Genomic DNA, 21,082 nt, shown 5'->3' with positions numbered 1-21,082 from the left:
GCCAGAGAGGCTGCCAGCTGCTCTTTGAATTTGCAGAAATGGAAGGTCGTTCTGGTGCAGATCTTCTTTGTCCTGCTCTGGGTCATTTGTTTGACCCTTTCAGTTATGCAAATATGGGGCAAGAAGAAACTCATAGTAGTGGGATTAGGGTGTAACAAGATTTTTTTTCCTATGTGATTTAGCAAAATCCACCTCTATGCAGAGCTCTGGGTTAGAGAATTAACCTATTTGCATGATGGTTCTGGGTACATTCTGGCCAAGGTACCACGCATGAAACAATGAATGTCTGATACAAAATTTTTGTTGATGAGAAGAAGAAACTAAACAGGTGGTTTACCTTCAATACAAGAAACAACCTCAGAGTTTGTTGGTGGGAACGAATTTTAGCCCAGTTTAGTGCTGAACTGGCTAGATGGTTAGTGCTATCTCTTCCAGACCACCTGCCCAAGAGGAACAGTGGCTGAACTTAAGCTGAATTTACATATAAGGTAAAATAAACTATAACTTGAAATCACAATATGGGATTGTAAGAACATATTATGCCAGCAATGTTAACAAATGTCACCCACTGATTATGCAGGAAAAGTCTCCAAAAGTTCCCCTACATGACTGGAAGAAATACTAACAGTAGTAAGCCAATTAAGATCCTACTTCTGTCTCAGTTTGTCAATCAGAGAATTGTTGTCCTCTACCCTGAGTAAGCTGATAGGATCTTTGCCAAATATGAGGTGGTGGGGAAGTCTTGAGAGAGATTGTGAACCTACTACTAGTAGAGCATTGTGGGCTATGGAAATTAATTGAAAAAAGATCAAAAAGTTATAACTAAAAAAAAAAAAAAAAAAAAAAAGTTATAACTACATATGGAGCACAAATTGGCAGGGTAGGCCCCGCTATTTACGTATATGAAGACATATGTTTATACATCCCCATGTCCTTACATCAATTTACCCTATGCCACTTTAGGAACTAAGATGTATAGCCACACCATGGATATCATTACCATTCAGAGCCCTAAACTCTGAAATGTCTCCCTTAATACTACTAACTCTCCTCTTTTTTCTAGTCACAGTAGTCAATCTTTGAGCCTCTTTCTACTCTTTAAATCAGCAAACTTTTTATGTAGGGTCAGATAGTAAATATTTTATGATTTCCTATTATAAGGTGTCTTGCAATACTCAATCCACCATTGTAGCATAAAAGCAGCCACAGGTATTTGTAAACAACTAGGCATAGTTGTATTCTAAGAAAACTTTAATTATCAAAGGTTATTATCCATAATTCAGTCAGGTCAGATTTGTTTGTAGGACTTCATACTGCTAGGAAATTTTTCTTCCAAGCCTATTTTCAATCATAATCCACTGGCTAGAAACCACTCACATGGCCTCAATCTGATTGCAGGAGAATTTGAGAAATGTACCCCTTGTGTGCCCAAGAGTAGAAAACAGGATTAGAGTACATCTACTCAATCTCTGAAAAAATACTAAATGTATCATTTTTTTTAGATTCCACATATTAATTATATCATAAGATATTTGTCTTTCTTAGTCCGATTTACTTTGCTTAGTATAATAATCTCTATCTCCATTCATGTTGCTACAAATAGCATTATTTCCTTCTTGAAAAAAATATGCATATATATATATATATATATATATATACATATATATATATAACTGAATCACTTTGCTGTACACCTGAAACTAACAACATTATAAATCAACTATACTTAAAAAAATATTAAATGTAGCCCGAACTGTTTATCTTCAATACAGTGTCATTATTTCTAAAGATAATTTGGGGTGCTAATACTTACTTGGAATTTTTAATATCCTCTAGTGTTTGTATATTTTGCTTATTAGCTTAATAGGTTAAAAATAATTTCTCCCTAAGATACAAGCATGAACTTAAAGCATGTTTGATTTGAGTCTACATAAGATAATTTGAACTCAAGGTCTCAATAATATAACAAAAACAAACCAAAATAATGAAAATTCTATGGATCTGAAACTAGATTTACAAAAGTATAGGAAGATTCTTGATGACTAAACTCTTAGTGGAAGATGTAAAGTGAGGGTACCAACTAACCCTTCTATTACCGAGACCAATGACTCCAAGTTCTTAAAAAAAAAAGTTAAATATTTTCCTTGTTGTGATCATTATTTTAATATTTAAGAGTATTAATTAGTCATTCCACATGGGGACCAGATTACATGAATTGGTAGGAAAGCTTATATACCATAGAGGGAAAGTTCTAATCCTTAGGCCACCTCTAAATTTTCTGTGCACACCTGGATCCTGCGTAAGCTCATTTGGATCAAAAGATGTTGCTGCTTATAAGGATGTGTGTTACATCTTGCATGGCGAACCTAGAGGTCTGAGAGCTATTCTAGTTAGGCAGCTTCCCTCACAAACACTGGGTGAGAGCTTCTCACCAAGCACTCATTAAAAGGTAAACTTCCTTGGGCTGGGAGTCAAGTCAATCATCGTTTTCCTGCAAACCCAAAGCTGCCTTTTTCTCTGTTAGAAGCTGTTATCAACTTCAAAGCCATATCAAAACAGTGTTTGTTCTGTGCTTTGATTTCACCCACATGGTGAATTCAAAGACAGGTCTACTTGAGAGTAGAGAGAGACTATTTCAGATGTTTGAGCATTTGTCTTTCCATGTTTGTAAACGTGATTTAAGTGCCTGACGGATAACAAAAATTCTTTAAATGTAGCGGAAATTTTTTTTCATTGAAACATTCCACCTTCTGTGTTTCAAAATGTTTATGGATGAGATTTCATAATCTTAAACATAAAACTCCAAAACATTTGTAGAAGGACAATATAAACGTAATTTACCTCAAAGTGTTCGTTATCCTTTTTTTACCCTGATGCAGCCCAGTAAAAACAAACAAAAAAAAGCTCTTTTTGAATGACAATTTCTAAATACCTGGTACAAATAGTCAATTTTTCATTGGGAAAAGAAAAGTCATTAGGAAGATAATGTTACTTAAGGTTCATTTTGCATTGAGGATATTTGACACTATTCACCAGAGATAAACAGATGCATGTAATTTACATATGAAAACCTATCAGATAATGCAAAAATTTGTATGTGAAATGCTTCATTCACTGAATTAGCTTGTGATAATCTCTCATATGAAAAAGAAAATGATTACTAAAAATGTCTAAATAAATATTAATGTGGTTATATTGTTTTTAAATAAATAAAATATTTAGAGAAGACAATATGCAGAGAGAATCATTTAAAGGTACAGTTGCTATTTTAGCTTTTATTTATCTGAAGAGCCAATAAAGAAGACTTACAAAATAAAATTTGGTGATGAGCTGAAAATATGATTTTAAAACTTCCAATTTAAATGATGGAAGAGAAGGAAAAATGATAAAAAATTAGCATGATAAACCTTTCATATCTTGACGGAGTTAAAGCAATTGTGAATATGGCCAACTTTTGATTATATTGTTCCTTCTCCATTGAAGTCAGAACGGTACCAGGTACCAAGGATGTGGTAAAACATGCTTCTCTTAAACACTTTTTCCCATTTTCTCTTAAGTAGAAACCATTTTAAAGTGTTTAAAAATCAGGCAGTATGAAAACTGAGAAGATTTTGAACACAACATTTAGATCACAACCCATACCTACAAAAAAAAAAAAAAGTAAAATTTGCCAATATTATATCACTGACCATGTTCTTAATGGAAAGAGATCATTGCCCTAGAGCAATCTACAGTCCACTTGGGTCACGAGAAAAGACATGGGGGAACAAATTAGAACCATAAGTGGTAATCATTTTGTACTATTGTTTGTGATAAACTGTCCATATACTTTTTTAGAGATGCTTACCAAAAGATGTTTGGGTGAAAGATAATCTCTGGGATTTGCTTTACATACATACCTCAGGAAAGAGAAAAGTAAGAGCAAGACAGCCAGAGCTGGAGAAAATGTTAGATAATCAAGTCAGCAAAATCTTGATAAGGGTTGAATCTGGTGATGGGTAAAAGCGGATTCATTTACTCTTCTCTATGCTTCTGTGATGTTTGAAACTTTCACATACCAAAATATATTTTTAAAGACTATATTAAGTCATCTGTTAAATATACTAAAGTGTAGTGAGTATATTTCTTGGGTTATTTTAAAGGAAAATATTGGTCATTCCCCTTCCATAAATATCCCTCAAGAAGTCAAGTTCATAACTTTTAGTGTGCCATATATTTTTATGATGGTCAAAAAATTAGTAATGCTGATGAAAAGCACTGTCTTGTTTTTTTCTCAAATCAACATTATCCTATCCCGCCAGTCTCCACCCACGTCCCCAGTAAAAATGGGTTCTAATGATGTGTAAATTAGCTAGGTTCCTACCTTGTTCTTATTTTAATACTGCTTTGTCAATTTATGTGGGTTAGAAAGGAGGAAGGTATATTCACACATATATTGATACATGAGACTGACTTTTCCTTAGACAACCTCTTTATATATTAAAAGATGCTTTCTTTCTATGTTGGCTAGCAAAGGTATTCTTTCCTCTTTATTTGCTAGGAATATATGTATATATTTCAAATTGTTAATGATTTTGATTTGGATCATAGCCAAATTTGTCATATCTGTCGTATTATTATGTGTGAAAGTACTATTTCAATTGGAAGACATCAACTCTAAGATTACTTTCCCAATCTTTCCCTCTTCTCTGACTACAACTAGGTTATAGAAGAGTCAGTAATACCTCTTGGTTCCTAAATATTGACTCCTGTAAAATATCATTAATCTGTACTAATTGGAGGAAGCTTAGTTTTAATTAAAGAAAAAAGTCTGAAAATATATTATTTCAGAAAGGAATAGAGTTCCATTATTTCAAGTACCTACATTAACTCACATTAAACTAACAAAGTGTTATCCAATACACATCCTTGACTTGATTTAATGGTTTGTAATTAACATATCAATTGTGTGGAAATGGTTCCTTCTAAAGTACTTGAGGGTGCTTAGAAAGTTTGTTCTACTAAGTATTTTGAAGGATCCTCTTGTAATCTTATTTACATTATTAATTTACTTCTATAAAAAGAAATAAATTAATCAATGCAAAAATAACATTCCTGTCAGCCTCTGGTCAAATAATGAATTCTGAATTAGTGAAACACAATTATTAATTTTTTTTCTCTACCATTAACAAGCTAATTATAATCTCAAGGTTTTGCTAAAAAGTTTAATGTATTTTTCTCCATTCGTAAAGGTGATTCTATTGATTGGAAGAAGTGCCTTCTGATTTGATGTTCTTTCCCATTATATAGAGAGAAGGGTTTCCTTGCAACCAACAACACATTATTTGAGAGATGGTTAGTGGTCATATAAGATATATATATAAGACACCCATGATCTTGAAGAAGAGAAAGCCATGTTTGGATTCTGCTTGCAATGGATTTGTATTAGTACCTAGTACAGTGCCTGGCATATTAAAGCAATACATTTATATTGACTAAATAATTGATGTTTAGCTTTAGGACCAGTAAAAAAAACACAATTCATTTTTCATCATGCTTGTACAAGCTAATCCTGCTTTCAATGTAGTCTTTATTTTCACTTCATTTTGTACTTCATTCTATTTTTATGTGAAAAACTCAAATATTTTTCACATATGAATTAGAAGGCAGCCCAATCTCAACAAGAGAGAGAAAGAGAAAGTAAAATTAGATTTCAACTTTGGAAGGAAGGTCTTGGTTTATGTCTGTTCACCTTTGTAGTAAGGCAGGGTTAACTTAATTATTTATGAGCCTTTCTTAATAAGCATCTAACCTCAATATTGGCTTTTCAATAATGACAGACACTATTACCATAAGAGTTACATATTCTTTAGGTTTACATCCTTCATTGTTTAAAGATTTTCTTAATTTTTGCATGTCTTTCCTAGTTCATATTTTCTATTCTGTCTTTGTCTTGTTTTTTATCATTTCATTATATATATATTTGTAAATAATCATATTTCCTTTTGGTATGTTCATTTGACTGAACATGCCTTCTTCTTTTAACCTTTCCTCATTTTCCAAACCTTTCCTCAAATCTTTCTTATGAACTCTTCAATTTGTTCATCTTTCCCAAATGTGTCACTGCTGTATATACATTTATGTGTATGTGTGATAATGAATGATGCCCTAAGGTATGTACTGTTTTATCTGAGCTTTCATTCTAGTGAATGTGATTATGTGTATTCATATATTTATTATTCCTTTTAATTTCCTGTATTTTTCCTTGATTTATTCTGAATTTTTTTCCTCTGAAACATTTACACTTAGGTTAACAAATTTACTTATGGAAATATTGATGAATAAATAAATGTGTGAAGTGAAGTGGATCCAAAGTTTATGTCATTTTTGCTCTTATGACCTTCTTAAAAGTAGGAAACATTAATTTTGGACAAAATACCTGTATGTGGACTTTTTCCTTTTTTTGAATTTATATGTTAATAACTGGTAGAATTAGACGATCCTTAGTTAGCTCTTTATACCCATAAAGCAGTTCTCAGCACTTTTTAATAATTCATTGAATGTTTTGCTGCAGGGCTGCTGTGTTCTCAAAATTATATAAATCGTATGATTGAGAGGAGATGCAAGAACTTATAGTTTTTCTAAAGGAATTTTATATGCATATTGTGTAACACAAAGGTGTCATGAAAATATAAGATCAACATTTTCATTGAGTATGTAGTTAACTCAAAGAAAGATAAAAAATTAAATATCTACTTACATTGTACTTTTTGCATTTATTTTGATTGCATACATCTGAGAATCAGCCAATTAAGCCAACCATGGTCTTTTCCCCGTGGGGGGCCCAGCATGCAATGGCTGCAAACAGCAGCCTCCTCAGTAGTGTGTGCAGCCTGTTGCCTGTACAGGATGCCCTAAGGGACCTTGGATACAGCCCTTTCCAGTGGGCATTCATGACTGGCATGCTGTCCTCAATCTAGGCTCCAGGTAGGTATGTGCGGTGCCCTTGGAAATCCCCAGGGCACAGTGGCCAGAGTCCACGTTGGCCAAGTCATAATGCCCATTGGCACCAAGCTGCAGAACAAGGAGCATGTGACTGAGGCCCTCTGCAAGGCCAAGTTCAAGTTCCCCGGCCACCAGAAGATGCACATCTCCAAGAAGTGGGGATTTACTAAGTTCAATGTGGATGAATTTGAAAACATGGTGGCAGAAGAGCGGCTCATCCCAGATACCTGTGGGATCAAATACATCCCTAATTGTGGTCCCCTGGACAAATGACAGGCCCTGCACTCATGAGAGCCTTGGTGCTGTCCCCTCCTTGCTCATGCCCACCAATGAATCCTACTTTCCTGTCAAAAAACAAAAACAAACAAAAAAAGCAACAGACAAACAAAAAACCCCAAGTCTCTTAGAACCTTAGGATTTTAGAACTGAATAAAATTAGATGAAAATTAGCCCAAACTCTCAACAAATGACAATTCCTAACAGTGGTTTTGGTAGATAGAATAATGCTCCCTCCCCTGAAAAAATAAAATGTTCACTTCCTAATCTCCAGAACCTTTGAATATGTTACCTTATGGGACAAAATGGACATTGCAGATGTGATTAAATTAAGGATCTTGAGATGGGTAGATTATCAGGTGGTCCCAATGTAATCACAAGAATCTTGATAAGAGAGAGGTAAGAAAGTCAGAAAAGACCGAGATAGAGGTGTGCATATTTGGGGGAAGGGGAGTGGTATGTGTGTGTGTGTGTGTGTGTGAGCTGGAGCGGGCAGAGAGAGAGAGAGAGAGAGAGAGAGAGAGAGAGAGAGAGAGATTTAAAAGTGCTACCCTACTGATACTGAAGATGGAAGAAGGACATAACCTAGGGAATGTAAGGGGCCTCTAGAAACTGGAAAAGGCAAGGAAACAGATTCTCCTTTTAGAGTCTCCAGAAAGAATGCAGCCTTACCAACAGTGTCTGGTTAAGCCACTAAGTTTGTGGTAATTTGTTAGAGCAGCAATAGGAAACTAATACTATGGCCAAAAATTTGAACCCTTATAGAATCAGGGAAATTATCATTTTCTAAATTAGCCTTTTCCACCACTGAAAGTTTAAATGTTCAGGAAATTTAACTTGAGTTGAATTCTAACCTAGAGAGCTACCTGTTACCTCAGATGACAGCTCTCTATGTGGTCTCATTGACTTCACTCCTAAGGCGTGTGTCATTTCACAGTGTGGTCATTTTGTATGTGTTACGATCATTTTCTCAGTCTTCCAGTTAAAACCAAAATGAAGCAAAAATTTATTACCATGTTTGTGACTTTTAGGGGGTAAAAATCTATCATCATGCTATACATGTCAGATTTTTCTTTCTTCTTCATTTCCATCTCCACCAGGCTGGTACAAGCCTCTCCCTCAGGCTATGATGATTGCAATGGTCTCAGAACTCTGAATTCTGAACTCTTCTTCATGTCTCCAGTCTGAGGTCTTCTCAATTCAGCCTATATGCCGCTGCCAGTAAAATCTTCCTAAATAACTAATTTCAAGTCATTCCCTGGCTTAGGAGCCTGTTTTCCCCTATTGCTCATCAGTTATCAAGCTTTTATACCTAAATCTCAGGCTCCTTTATAATGTCCTTCAGCAGAGCTGGCTTCATGGGCCTGTGACCTGTGCTGCACTCAGGGCCATGTACGTAGAAAGGCCTGATTCTTGCTTAACACACTGCTATCACTATCCCAAAATTCTTAAAAAATTTTGAAGTCTCACCATTTTAATTATGTATTGGAAATCACGTATAGTATAGCAAATTATGTAGCTTGTTCTGTCCCTGGGTTTATCTACATTTTATTTTGTGATCTCATTCTTTCTCAGTATAGCCTTGTTTCTGGAAGGCAGATATTACTTTTGTCCCTTGAATTTACCATCTTCAGCCAACTCCTTTTTCTTAACAGTTGCTATTTCTTTTTCTTGGAATGCCCTTTCTCTTTCATTTCATGCTTCTAGGCCCAGTTCAGGCACTGTGATTGTGCCCAAGAATACTGCATTGTACATAGTCTGTGTTCCTTAAATATCATTTCTCCTTCTAGCTCCATGCCTTCTTCCTTTCCTTACTGGCAACTTTGTCAATGAAATCTTAACCACTTCTTCAGTTCTCACTAATACCTCTTCTCTGAATTTAATTTGCACTTTACTGTTTCATAATTACTCCATGTACTGTAGCATTTTCTCCTGATCTGTGTCATAACTGTGTAAGAACAATAAACTTATCTTGCCCTATTGTGCATCTACCCTGGAATAAGGATAGTAGTGGATGTATACAAATAATATATATTTGATAATGCATTTATCATCTACAAACAGTTTTCCTGTCACTGAACACCCTAAGAATATGGGAAGCTGCTTAAAAACCTTTCTGCCTATATGAAGGTTAAGTTAGTTCCAAAAAGGTCGCTTACACTGTTACTCCCAGGAAGTTAATATTATTTCCTAATTTTTACCACATTAAAAAGACTAAATGGAGATATATATTTTTTTGAGCAAGTATCATTGAAGCACTTTAACTTGAAGCCATAATATCCTGGAATTTTCTTATAAGTGAATGTATTTTTGGAATATTAGGAATTACATCTATCTGACTGCTAAATATGACAAAGTGAATTATAAGTTTATATAAAAATTTATATATAGTATATGTACATATGTGTATGTACGTACTGCATATCTGTACCTGTGGCAACAGAAAGTAGGGTTGGAGAGTTTTGGTTTTTTCTCCCACATTTCCTATAAATTCTAACAATACTTCCCCTCATGGAGAGCACTGTATGTGTGAAGTGAAAGATTTTCATCTGTAATTCGACCTCTATTGTAGTTCATAATAGTAGAGGATCACTGGTTAAAGGGAGAATCAAACTTGAGAAGCTCGGCCTTGAACAGAACTTACCTTCTAAAATAATGGCTATAGAAAAGAAAGGCTGAAGGGTAACAAGATGGGGAACACTGAGGGATTTTCAATTATCTTTGGTGAATAGATTTTTCTTCTGATGCTAACCATTCCTATTGTAAAAGACCTGGCCATGTAAGTGAGATAGAGGAAAAGGGCAGGCTAGGCCATTTGGAACATAGGAAATGAATATAAAGGGTCACAAAAGCTCAGGATGGCAAAACTAAAAAGAAAAAGTTGTTCTGATACCTAAAACACTTCTATGCTTTAAAGAACTTTCTAATGTTATTGTTTGAAAGAAGCATCAATAGTTTATACAAATATGTTCTCTTATGCGTTCAGTTTTTCTTATTTTGAAAGCATATAGTTAAATTGGTGTTAGAGTCAAGTTGGTAGATTTACTCGTGGTGAGCCTATGCACTTTCTGTGTGGTTTGGTCATCCTTTAATTTTTAACTCAACCATTAAAAATGGCCTTTTATTCATTGTCATATTGATTTAGGCAATAATCAACTGTTAAATACTTCCTAGAAAAGTCATCATATCATTAAAAATCCAGCAGGCTGGGGCTTCCCTGGTGGCGCAGTGGTTGAGAGTCCGCCTGCCGATGCAGGGGACACAGGTTCGTGCCCCGGTCTGGGAAGATCCCACATGCCGCGGAGCGACTGGGCCCATGAGCCATGGCCGCTGAGCCTGCGCGTCCCGAGCCTGTGCTCTGCAACGGGAGAGGCCACAACAGTGAGAGGCCCGCGTACCACAAAAAAAAAAAAAAAAAAAAAAAATCCAGCAGGCTACAAAGCTAGAAGTTTGTCCTGATATTCAGGCAGACTCAATCTAAAGAAATGAGAATCAGGAACTGGGTCAAACAAGTGTTTAGTTTTTCAGGAGCCTAATTCTTTTAATATAGTTATTAAATTTTTAAAATAGGAAAGCTATTGAATTTGTATATTAATTTCATATCCAGACATTTTGGTAAATTATCTTTTTGTATGTAGTGGAAGCAATCTCTGATTTTGGTTTGCAGCAATAACCCTAAAACTGTTCAAAGAGAAAGTCTTTCAGCATGGACATTTCATTCTCTGCTTTGAAATAATAACTTTTATATTTGAGATTCTTCTTCTCTCTCTTTGAGCTATCCAATGCCATCCCAAGTAACTCTCTGAGAGCACAATGTCAACATTCTTTATTCATTTAAAATTTTTTTATGGTAGTGCTCCCTGGTTACCTAGAATTTTACTCTTAGTTGGTACTTGGCCTAAATAAAGAATCACAAGCTTCATTATTTTCTCTTTGACACTACATACCAAGGACTCCTAAATTTTTAACATCTCAATTCCTTTCAGCTACCTCAGCTTTTAAACCAACATCAAAAAACCTGCACATTTCCCTGAAGTTCTCATTCTTAGACTCAGCTCCCCGACACCTCTTTACTGAAACAGGGTGATTTGCCAATTAAAAAATATCAACTTAAATGAGTGTAACTACTACCATTACAGTGAAGACATAGAGCATTTGCATCATTCCATAAACTTTCCTCTTGCACCATTGCAGTCATTAACCTTTTCCTACTCCATGGCTTCTGACAAATGCTGATTTGCTTACTATCACAGTAGATTTGCCTTTTCTAAAAATGCATATGAAAGGTGTAGGGGATGAAAAATAATTTTCCCTCTGTTTTTCTGAGTTCTTAGCTGAGATTCCTGTTATAAAACACAGATTAAAAAGAGAAAAGCCAAAACTTAATAACATATATACCTTATATATGCATGAGAGATAACCAGGGAAAAAATGAGTAACTCAGAGAGGTGACTTTAGAATTCAGACTTAATTACCATTTTAACAGGGACATGCAAGGAGGAATGTAAGTCTCTTAGGGGAAAGTAAATAATTTTTAGGACAGATGAATGGGTCTTTAGAAGAATAGATGGAAGATATGGTAGTTAATCACAAAGTTTGTCTGAGTGTGATGTCAATGTCTAGATTCTCCTTTGATAAGAGTCAATCTTCTGTGGTTTAATGATATTCCCAAGAAATGGATTTATTGACAGTAAAGTTCCTTTTGGAGGATCTGAATTTAGGCAGATAAGGGGAGGTCAAAGAAAGCTTCTTCCTGCATTTGCTGCTTTTCAAGTGCTTACAGCTCAAAATAAACAATATATTGAAGTGGCATATTTTGAATGGCATGTCCTGAATTTCTACAGTCATTATTTTGGGATGGCATATTCTACTACCCTTCAAATGACTCAACAGTAAGTATGCTTTTGCATCTGGATTCTTTCATTTAGCATAATTCTGTTAAGATCCATTCATGTGTTTGCATATATCAGCAGTCCTTTTATTTTAATTGCTGAGTAGTATTTCATTGTATGCATGTACCACAATTTTTTTATCTAATTTAATTCAGACTTGGGATTTTTCTAGTTTTTTGCTATTATGAATGAAGCTGTTAGGAACATTAGAGTAATAGTATTTTTGTGAGAATGTGCTTTTATTTCTCCTGGAGAACTATTTAAAAATTGAATCCTGGATTGTAAATTAATTAAATTAATATTTTTACCTATATAACATGATATTTTTACCTATACTAATTATCAAAGATTCTATATTATTTTGCACTCTCACCAACAATATATATGGGTTCCATTTGTTTGACATTTTAAAATACTTAGTATTTTTGGTCTTTAATTTTAGACATTCAACTATATACTAATGATATCTCATTGTGGTTTTAGTTTGCATTTCTTAATAATAAATGATATTGAAAAACATTCATGTGCTCATTAGTCACCTTTATATCTTCTTTAATGAAGTATCAGTTCAATGATTTGTTAGTCTGAATATTGAGTAACAAGTACTATTATTTCTTTTTCTTATCTTATTCCAGTGACTAGGACACATTGTATAGAAGTGGGATGAAAAGAAATCTGCACCTTGTTTCTGATATTAGGAGGAAATTATCTGATATTTTACCATTAGTTACAATGTTAGGTTTAGGTTTTATATCGATATCCTTTATAACTTTGAAGGAGTCGAGTTGCCTTCTAATTTTGTATTATGTTGAATTTTGTCAAATGACTTTTTGCATCTAGTTAAATGATTTTATTAACTTTCTATTTTAGTCTTTTACTATAACGAATTAAATTGATAAATTTTCAAGTGTTAAATCAACTTTTCATTCTTGTGATAAATCCCACTTGTTAATCTACTTTATTTTTGTATATTACTGTACATGGTTTCAAACATCTGTTTGTGGATTTTTGCATCTGCATTCATGAAGGATTTTGATCAGTAGTTTTACTTTTGAGTAATGTCTTTGATTCTGATAACAGAATAATATTGGTCTTCTACAATGGTTGGAAAATGTTCCTTCTTTTTTCTGGAAGAGATTGTGGGGATTCCTTATTATTTCTTCCCTTAAAATTTTGTAGAATTCACCAGTAAAGACTTCTTGGTCTAAAGATATTTTTGTAGGAAAGTTAACTATAAACTCAATTTCCTAAATAGATGTAGAACTATTCTAGTTATCTACATCATCTTGAATAAGCTTTAGTAGTTGGAGTCACTTAAGAAATTTGCCCATTTGTCTAACTTTTAAAATTTGTTGTTATAAAGTTTTTGACATTATTTTATTATCTTTTTACTATCTTTAGAATCTGTAGTGATGTCCCGTTGCCTTTTCCTGTTAGTGGTAAATTGTTTATTCTGCTTATGTTTGATTATCCTAGCAAGCAGTTGATTAGTTTCATTTACCTTTTCGAAGAACCAGCTTTTAGTTTCATTCATTTTCTCTGCGTTTTCTGTGTTCTATTTCTGTTGTTTGTTGTTGCCTTACTTCTACATGTTTTGGGGTTTAATTTGTTCTTGTTCTAATTTCTTTAGGTGGAAGCTTATATGGTAGGTAACTTCAGGTATTCTAATTTTTATCTCTAGTAGTTTGTTTTTGGACTATTTATATATTCATTGCTTTCCTCATCATATCAATATTAATGATTTCCTCTAACTTTGTGAAAGCTACATGTAGTACTCTGGACTGGATCTTGCAACAGAAAGAGGACCTTAACAGAAAAACTGGTGAAATCCAAATAAAGTCTGAATAGTAGTTAATAGTAATGTAAAAATGTCAGTCTCTTAGTTTTTACAAATGTGCCATGGTAATGTAAAATGGTAAAAAAGGGGGAACTGAATGGGAGATATATAGAAAACTCTGCACTATGTTTGCAACTTCTCTGTAAATTTAAACTTATTCAAAATAAAAAAATTATATAAAAAAAACTTTCATTGACTTCAATCTAGTTTTTTGTTGTTTGTTTTCACCCTGTTTCTCTACCCACACTCTCAGCAAAAAGTCTCAGTTGATGAGAAATGTCACTATTTCCCACCTTTCTCTTACATATATTCTGATATGGCTTCCTGCTCCCTAATTCATCAACACTCTTCTTATCAAGATGATCAATGACATCACAATGCTAACTTAACAGCACAGAGTAATGCAGACTTAACAGCACAGAGTAAGTGGTCCTAAAATGATATTTCTTTCACAACAAGTGAAGCAATGGCACTGCCTGTTTAAATTCCTTCATTGATTTAAACCAAGGTTATATTCAGATAATAATATATTAATATGGAAAAATTAACAGAGTCTTTTTTTTGGCTTGGATAAATTTACTAATTTTATGAGGCCATCCAATGCTACTAAGTTAGTAGTATTTATGCTCTTATCCTTAGAAATTTGGGTAATACATGGTGGTGCATTCCTTTATATCTCAAAATAAGAAAAGTATGCACAACATTGAAGATGACAAATCAAAAACAATTATGTTTAAAATTAGATTCGCAATAGAAAAATCTGATCCCTGGAAAAAACTTGTCCTGCTGCGTGTATGTGTGTGTGTGTTTGTGTGTGTGTGTGTGTGTATATGATATCATATATATCAGTTCTTCTCAAAGTGCAGTCCCTAGACCAGCAGCATAAACAACATCTGGGAACTTGTTAGAAATTCAAATTCTCTGGCACAACCCCAGACTTACTGAAAGAGACATCTGTGTTTTAAAAATCCTAATGATTTTAGTGCAGGCTAAAGTTTGAGAACCACGGATGTCTATCTTTAGCTAAAATACTAAGGTTAACAAAAGATTTCAGTTTATACAGAGTCAAGCAATTGATGATCTTAAGGAGCGAATTGATGATCTTAATGAGAATTCAGCTTGAGTTCCAGCAATATTGGTTTTCCTGCATGAATGTAACGCAGCTAAACAATTTATATTTTATTTATTTGTTTTCTGTTATGTCTTCCTTCATTATGTCCTAAATTTATTCAAAACTTTACGTGATAAATTCTTATGGATACTTTGGTAAAAACATGTTATAAATATCAAATGATTTAAATTACATGCAAACAAATAAATTAAAAAATGATATTACTCTAACCCTGATCAAGCTGCTTTGCTTTTCCACTGGTCTTAAGATACACCCTGCATGTAACAACTTGTTAAGATCATCCAAGAACAACTTCTTCATGACTTGATAAAAATTAAAGAGATAATAGAATAGTATAATAAAATACAACAGTGCACGTAAGTACAATATCTAAAACAATAGTCTCTACTTGTTGAGTATCCTAGAATTTAGGTCTGAGAAACCTCTCTGGTCATCAGCTGCCTAACAGGATGTAGCTCAAACAAGGCCCCTTTTAATATATTCCCTTCAGTATATGCTAGAACATATATTATTTCAGAATATAAAATTTACTTCCCATTCAGAATATTAGTTACAGAAAATATTTTCCTTATGGATTTTCCCATTCTTTTTCAAGCACTCCATAGATCTATGGATTTAGTTTCAAAGTGTTTGGAAATTTTGATGGAAATCTTTAAAACCTGAATAAAGTAAAATGGGGCAAGCAATAATAATATGTGGCAAAATGTCACTAATATTAATGTAGTTTGACCAAAATCTTCAAGCGTTGAGCATTTTGATATTCTCTGAAAAGTGCTTTTATTTTACTTAAAGCCTTAGAGCAAATTTATTAGTTTTCTCTATCACTATTGTATTTAACCTGCGCATCCTGGAATATTTCTCTCTGTGATTACCAAGGAGGTTGCAGGGTGGGAAATGGTGAAGATAAATTATACTTATCAGTCACTCCATGACTGGTGGTTTGTTCCAGCCTTTATCCCCAAGGCACTGCTTCTTGAATGTAATTAAAGTAAACATCCTGTATCCATAAAGGCAAAGTATTTTACATCAGTTTTTAAGTTCAGTTTAAGGAATAATATTAAACATCATTTAAAGTAAAAGTTTTAGTATGAGGCAAGTGTTTTAATATTTTGTTTTTAAAACCATGTGAGCTTAGGTATTTAATATAATAGATATATATATATTAAATATGGTAATATCAATTTTGCATAAAAAGCTAAATATGTGTATATCTATATATAGGCATATGCATTCTAAATCCAATCCAACTTTTGATATGGTTAAAGGTATTCAAGCTTTTTTAATATTCTAAATTGAATGTATTACATATAGACCTCTATATCAAGTAACAATACTCTTTTGTATGTTTGACAATCACTTTTCTAGCTCCTTTAATTATTGTTTTCATACTGTACATCATAGAGGAGATGTGGAAACATGTTAAATAAACTTGTAAAGCACAAACCTGCAAAATATTCCTATTTATCACTGACTATGTGATAGCAAAATTATAAGCAGATATTTAATTAATATCTTATACTGCAGTATCCAAAGTTTGCCATGAAATCAATATAACATATGAGATGCAACCAGGTTACATAACACCGCATTGCTTTCCTTTTTGCATATGAATAAAACAAATCTGAATTATACAAAATCCAGTAAAAGTTTTCATTCTTTGTGAAGAAAGACTCCATATTCTTGGAACTGAGGGTATTACAGTGAAGAACTTAGATAAGGTCCTTACTCTCATAGTCTACAGGTTCTAGTGTCAGGTGGGGATGAGGGGTGGGAGTGAACAATTGATTATTTAAATGGGATAGGTTGAAAATGATAAAGTGCTATGGAGAAAATAAAAGGATAATAAGTAGAGAATCAGTGGTTGGTGATGAGAACCTTAAAAAACTTTAGATGTTTTTCTCAAGGAAGGCTTTTCTGAGGCAGTGAGAAGTGATCCGAAACTTGAATAATGAGAAGTTAGCCACACCAATATTTTGTGGAAGAGTATTATAGATAGAAGAATAACAGATAAAAGTCTATGGAACAACAACAAAGTATCAATGGAAATAAGAGTAATTTAGATGAAAAGTAATTATTATGAGAAAGAGTACAGAGTTAGAGCAGTACCTCATATTCAGTATTGGGAACAATAGAAATTGAACTTTTATATAAATTGAAGTTAACCTGGGCTCACTTCTAGCCCTATCCATGACTTTGACAATTATTAGGATAGTGATGGCTTGAAGGGAAAACCAAGTCCCCTGACCAAGGAAAAGCTTCATGGAATGTTTTAACAGTATTTTTACAGCTATAGAACACCCCAGTCATGTAACACAAACATTTAATATCAAAACCCAAAAACAGAAAAACTAAATCCAAATAATTAGTCCTGCAGCAGGAAGAAAGGGGATTCCTAAAAATATAAAAGAAAGAATTGAATTATGAAACAAAATGTTAAGAGTTTCATGTTTGGGTCATTATGGAATTAGATATAAAAGCAAACAAATAAGCAAACAGTGAGATGTTAAGTAAAATAATTCCTCAAAAGTTGGAAATGAGTACCAAAGTTGACTACAAGTAACATTAGCACCTGAGACTTCATAGAAATTCCAGAGAATCCACTGAACATCTCAGAAAATGTGAAATGAAGTTTAAGATTATTTACTATGAAGGAGGAGTTAACATTTATTCCTTGTTAACATTATACTTAATACAATGTAATCTGACTAATTTTACCAAATGTCCATTGTGTCTACTCATGTCAAATATCAATACTTGTGGATTGGTATTTTTAGGAAAGCAATTAGTAAAATTCATAATTAAATACAAATAATATTACCTCAATAGTTGCTGAAAACATATTGTAAGATTCAACATTCATTCCTGATAAAAATTTTGAGATAGAATGTTACTTAAAACAACAAATGTATTTATCTCAAACTAACAGCCAATCTCATACTTGACAGTGAACTTTTGCATAGATTGTCATGTCATAAGCAGTCAAGGGGGCTCTTTCATGGAACTATTTTTAAACCTCATTTTAAACTGATGTTAACCGCATTTGTTTGTTTGTTTTTGTTTTTAAAAAGAATTGCTTACTTACTAAACCTGGGGCAGATTAGATACACAGCCAGTTTTAAATTTACATCTTTTAAATCAATTTTGAAGTGTTTTCACACACACATGCACACAAGTTGGCATGCAACAGTTGTTCTAAGGTAAAACACAGTCACCTTAAACTGTTGCAAGTATTTTCACCCAAGGTTGAAAAATTGTTTATCCTGAACATGAAAACCTGTAACAAATTTAACTTAATTATATAAAACTCTTTACTAGTAGTTTTTCCCTTGCAAAGATCCAAAAAAAAAAAAATGTACAAGTAAGTAATATACATCAGTCACAATGTAATCCTGGATCATCCCCACACCAAAAGAAAGACCCAGGAAAAACAAAAACAAACACACTAGTACTGACAGTAATGTTCAGTGAGCTAATTAAACAGTGGCCAAAATGCCACTGATCAAAAAAAAAAATAATGGCTGTATATCACTGCAAAGAAACCCAAGAGGCTTTTAACCCTTCAGCATCAGAAATCCAGATTTTTCCAGTTATGTGAATGCATACCTCCCACGTGCCAAGAGTAGAGAAAGTGGATGTGCCAGCATAGAAAGAAAAAGAACTACTGTTCACTGCAACACCCAGAGAATTGGCTTTAATAGAGACTTCTTACAAGGTTAGGCAGAAACCAAAAAATGGTTCTTAGCTGCTTGTGTCAACAATTTTAAGTGGAGGTGACTGAGTTCTAAGGTTCAAAGTAAAACTTTAAAGGGGAAAAAGGTTGTTGGTTTAAGTCTTATCTTTAAAGCAAAAACAAGATAGACAAAGTATAAAAGTACCAACCAGGTAGCATCCTCTAGTCACAGAGCTCTGCCATTAGGCTGGATAGAAAATGTCAAGATTCAGATAGTTGTTTCTGATAAGGACTCAACAAAATGAATCTTTAATGACTTGAACTGCAGGATGAGGGATCCCAAGAATGCAGTCATTTTTAGTAAAGTACTGTCAATAAAGTACTATCCTGAACAAGCTGCATTTTATTATGAAAGCAAAAGGAAAGAATATATAAAAAGGACTATACATCTGTATTCCACTTACAGTGTTTGAGTTCTGGAAGGACCTGTATAATGGAGGAAGAATTCAAATATGAAATCATGCCAATCAAATGTCAAATATTCACTATAACTTTCCTAAAAAAGTGTTTTCCCCCAATATCTATTAATCACAAAGAAACAGAAGCTGTGAATGTACAGTTTAGAAAATAAAAATGTTGAAATTAATGACATTATTATGACCAAGACACTTGGTAAACAGTAAATTATGAGTTTGGGATTATCAGCAAAAGGCTTTTTAAGCAACCCTCCGGACTTCAAAAAATCTCTTCAGGTAATAGATCTGTCCCAATGTCATGGCAACTAGAACAAGAGCTTCAAAGAAGGACCAAAGGACCACTCTGCTGTTTGTGTTGTCATTGATTGCCCTGTGTATTCTCCCCCGAACTTCCATGTATTCCTGTTCATGCTTTACAGCTGTCATCGCCACTGTGAGCTCATTAATCATTTCTTCTAGCTTGTTCTGGTGAGCTTCTGTTTCCATGTCTTGTCCTTTGGGGGCCTCCCCAATATCAATGGTGAACATCACTATCTTTGGAGTCATGGTGGACATCCCACTGCTAAAACAAAACTGAAATGTTCCATCCATATGAGCAGCAAAGGTGTATTTCCCACTGGACTCCCGGTCTCCTTTATAAATTCCTTTATTATCAGGCCCTGCAATCTCCACGTCGATGTCCAGGAAACCGCCCTTGGCCACCTGGAAGATGAGGCCCATCTTGGTGCCCGGGGTGACCCACTCGAAGAAGCACTCCTCAGCATGCGCGTCAATGCTGACGAAGTAGCCCGAGACCGTGGCCCGGAGGGTGGCCCGGAGCACCAGCAGCTCAGCGAGCGTCGTCACGTGGGGCTGGGGCCGAAGCCAGGACCGGGACTGCGGCCTCCGGAGCCGCCGTCGCCGTTGCCTCAGCTGAACCACATTTATTTGAAAAAAAATTAACAAAAAGATATAATAGGAAAACGGAAGCAAACTACCATTATTTGGAGATAATATGCTTATATTCCTAGAAAACCAAAAAGAATCATCTGACAATGGCTAAAACTGAAACGAGTCAAGCAGAGTAGCCAGCTTACAGATGATGTATGAAATCGGTAACTTTGTTATATATCAACAATAAACCACTAAGTATATGTAAAAGTTGATATTCTTAATAGCAACGCAGAAAACCACCTAGGGACAAAATTTCCAATAAATTCATGGAAACCATACAATACAAGAACAATAAAGATACAAAATTCTACTAAGAAAAAGAAGTAGACTCTATGGAGCACCATATCTGTTCTAGATTGGGAAGACTCAAGACTACAGTTATACCATTTCAACTATAAATTAGCCAGTAAATATGTTGATTCTAATGCAAATATCCAGCATGCTTTAAAAGAATAGACAAATTGATTCTAAAATTTGTTTATCTGTGGATATAACCAGGGCATTTTTGAAGAGAAATATGTATTAGCAATTGGAGATGAGGCAATTTTGGAGGAGGATTGACCTGTCAGAGTGAAACTGAATTATAATACTACAATAATCAAAACAAACTTATTCTAGCACCTGTTAGGTGGTAAGCAAGGCAATCAATTACAAAAATACTGAAGCATATTTAACTATTTATACGAATTTATTATACAAAAAAGGTCTAATTTCAAAGTCCACAAGTATTGATATTTGACATAAGTAGACACAATGGACATTTGGTAAAATCAGTCAAATTACATTGTATTAAGTATAACTGTGTCAGGATAGAAAGTAATAGTATGTGTTTTGACATGGAAAAATCATCTGTGAAAACATAAAATATAAAATTTGGTAGGT

General features: G+C 33.9%; 1 protein-coding gene and 1 non-coding gene across 2 annotated transcripts in view; one reads left to right on the top strand and one right to left on the bottom strand.

Annotated features, from left to right (window-relative positions):
- Window positions 1–6,779: 6,779 nt before the first annotated feature.
- LOC116757206 lies at window positions 6,780–6,915 on the top strand. The gene has a single exon (XR_004350860.1). It is a non-coding gene; the product is annotated as a small nucleolar RNA SNORA70 (small nucleolar RNA).
- A 12,582-nt stretch (window positions 6,916–19,497) lies between these two features.
- Window positions 19,498–21,082, bottom strand: part of LOC116756372 (transmembrane emp24 domain-containing protein 2-like) — a 52,957-nt gene continuing 51,372 nt past the window's right edge. The window contains exon 3 of the mRNA XM_032636629.1: window positions 19,498–20,179. Coding sequence (XP_032492520.1) covers window positions 19,508–20,179 — 672 coding nt within the window. The 3' untranslated portion in view covers window positions 19,498–19,507. The remainder of the gene's footprint in view (window positions 20,180–21,082) is intronic.

Source organism: Phocoena sinus, chromosome 7 (genome assembly GCF_008692025.1).
Source record: "Phocoena sinus isolate mPhoSin1 chromosome 7, mPhoSin1.pri, whole genome shotgun sequence".
NCBI classification, from domain to species: domain Eukaryota; kingdom Metazoa; phylum Chordata; class Mammalia; order Artiodactyla; family Phocoenidae; genus Phocoena; species Phocoena sinus.
Note: the sequence above shows the minus strand (reverse complement) of the source record. Positions and strands in the feature narration are given on the sequence as shown.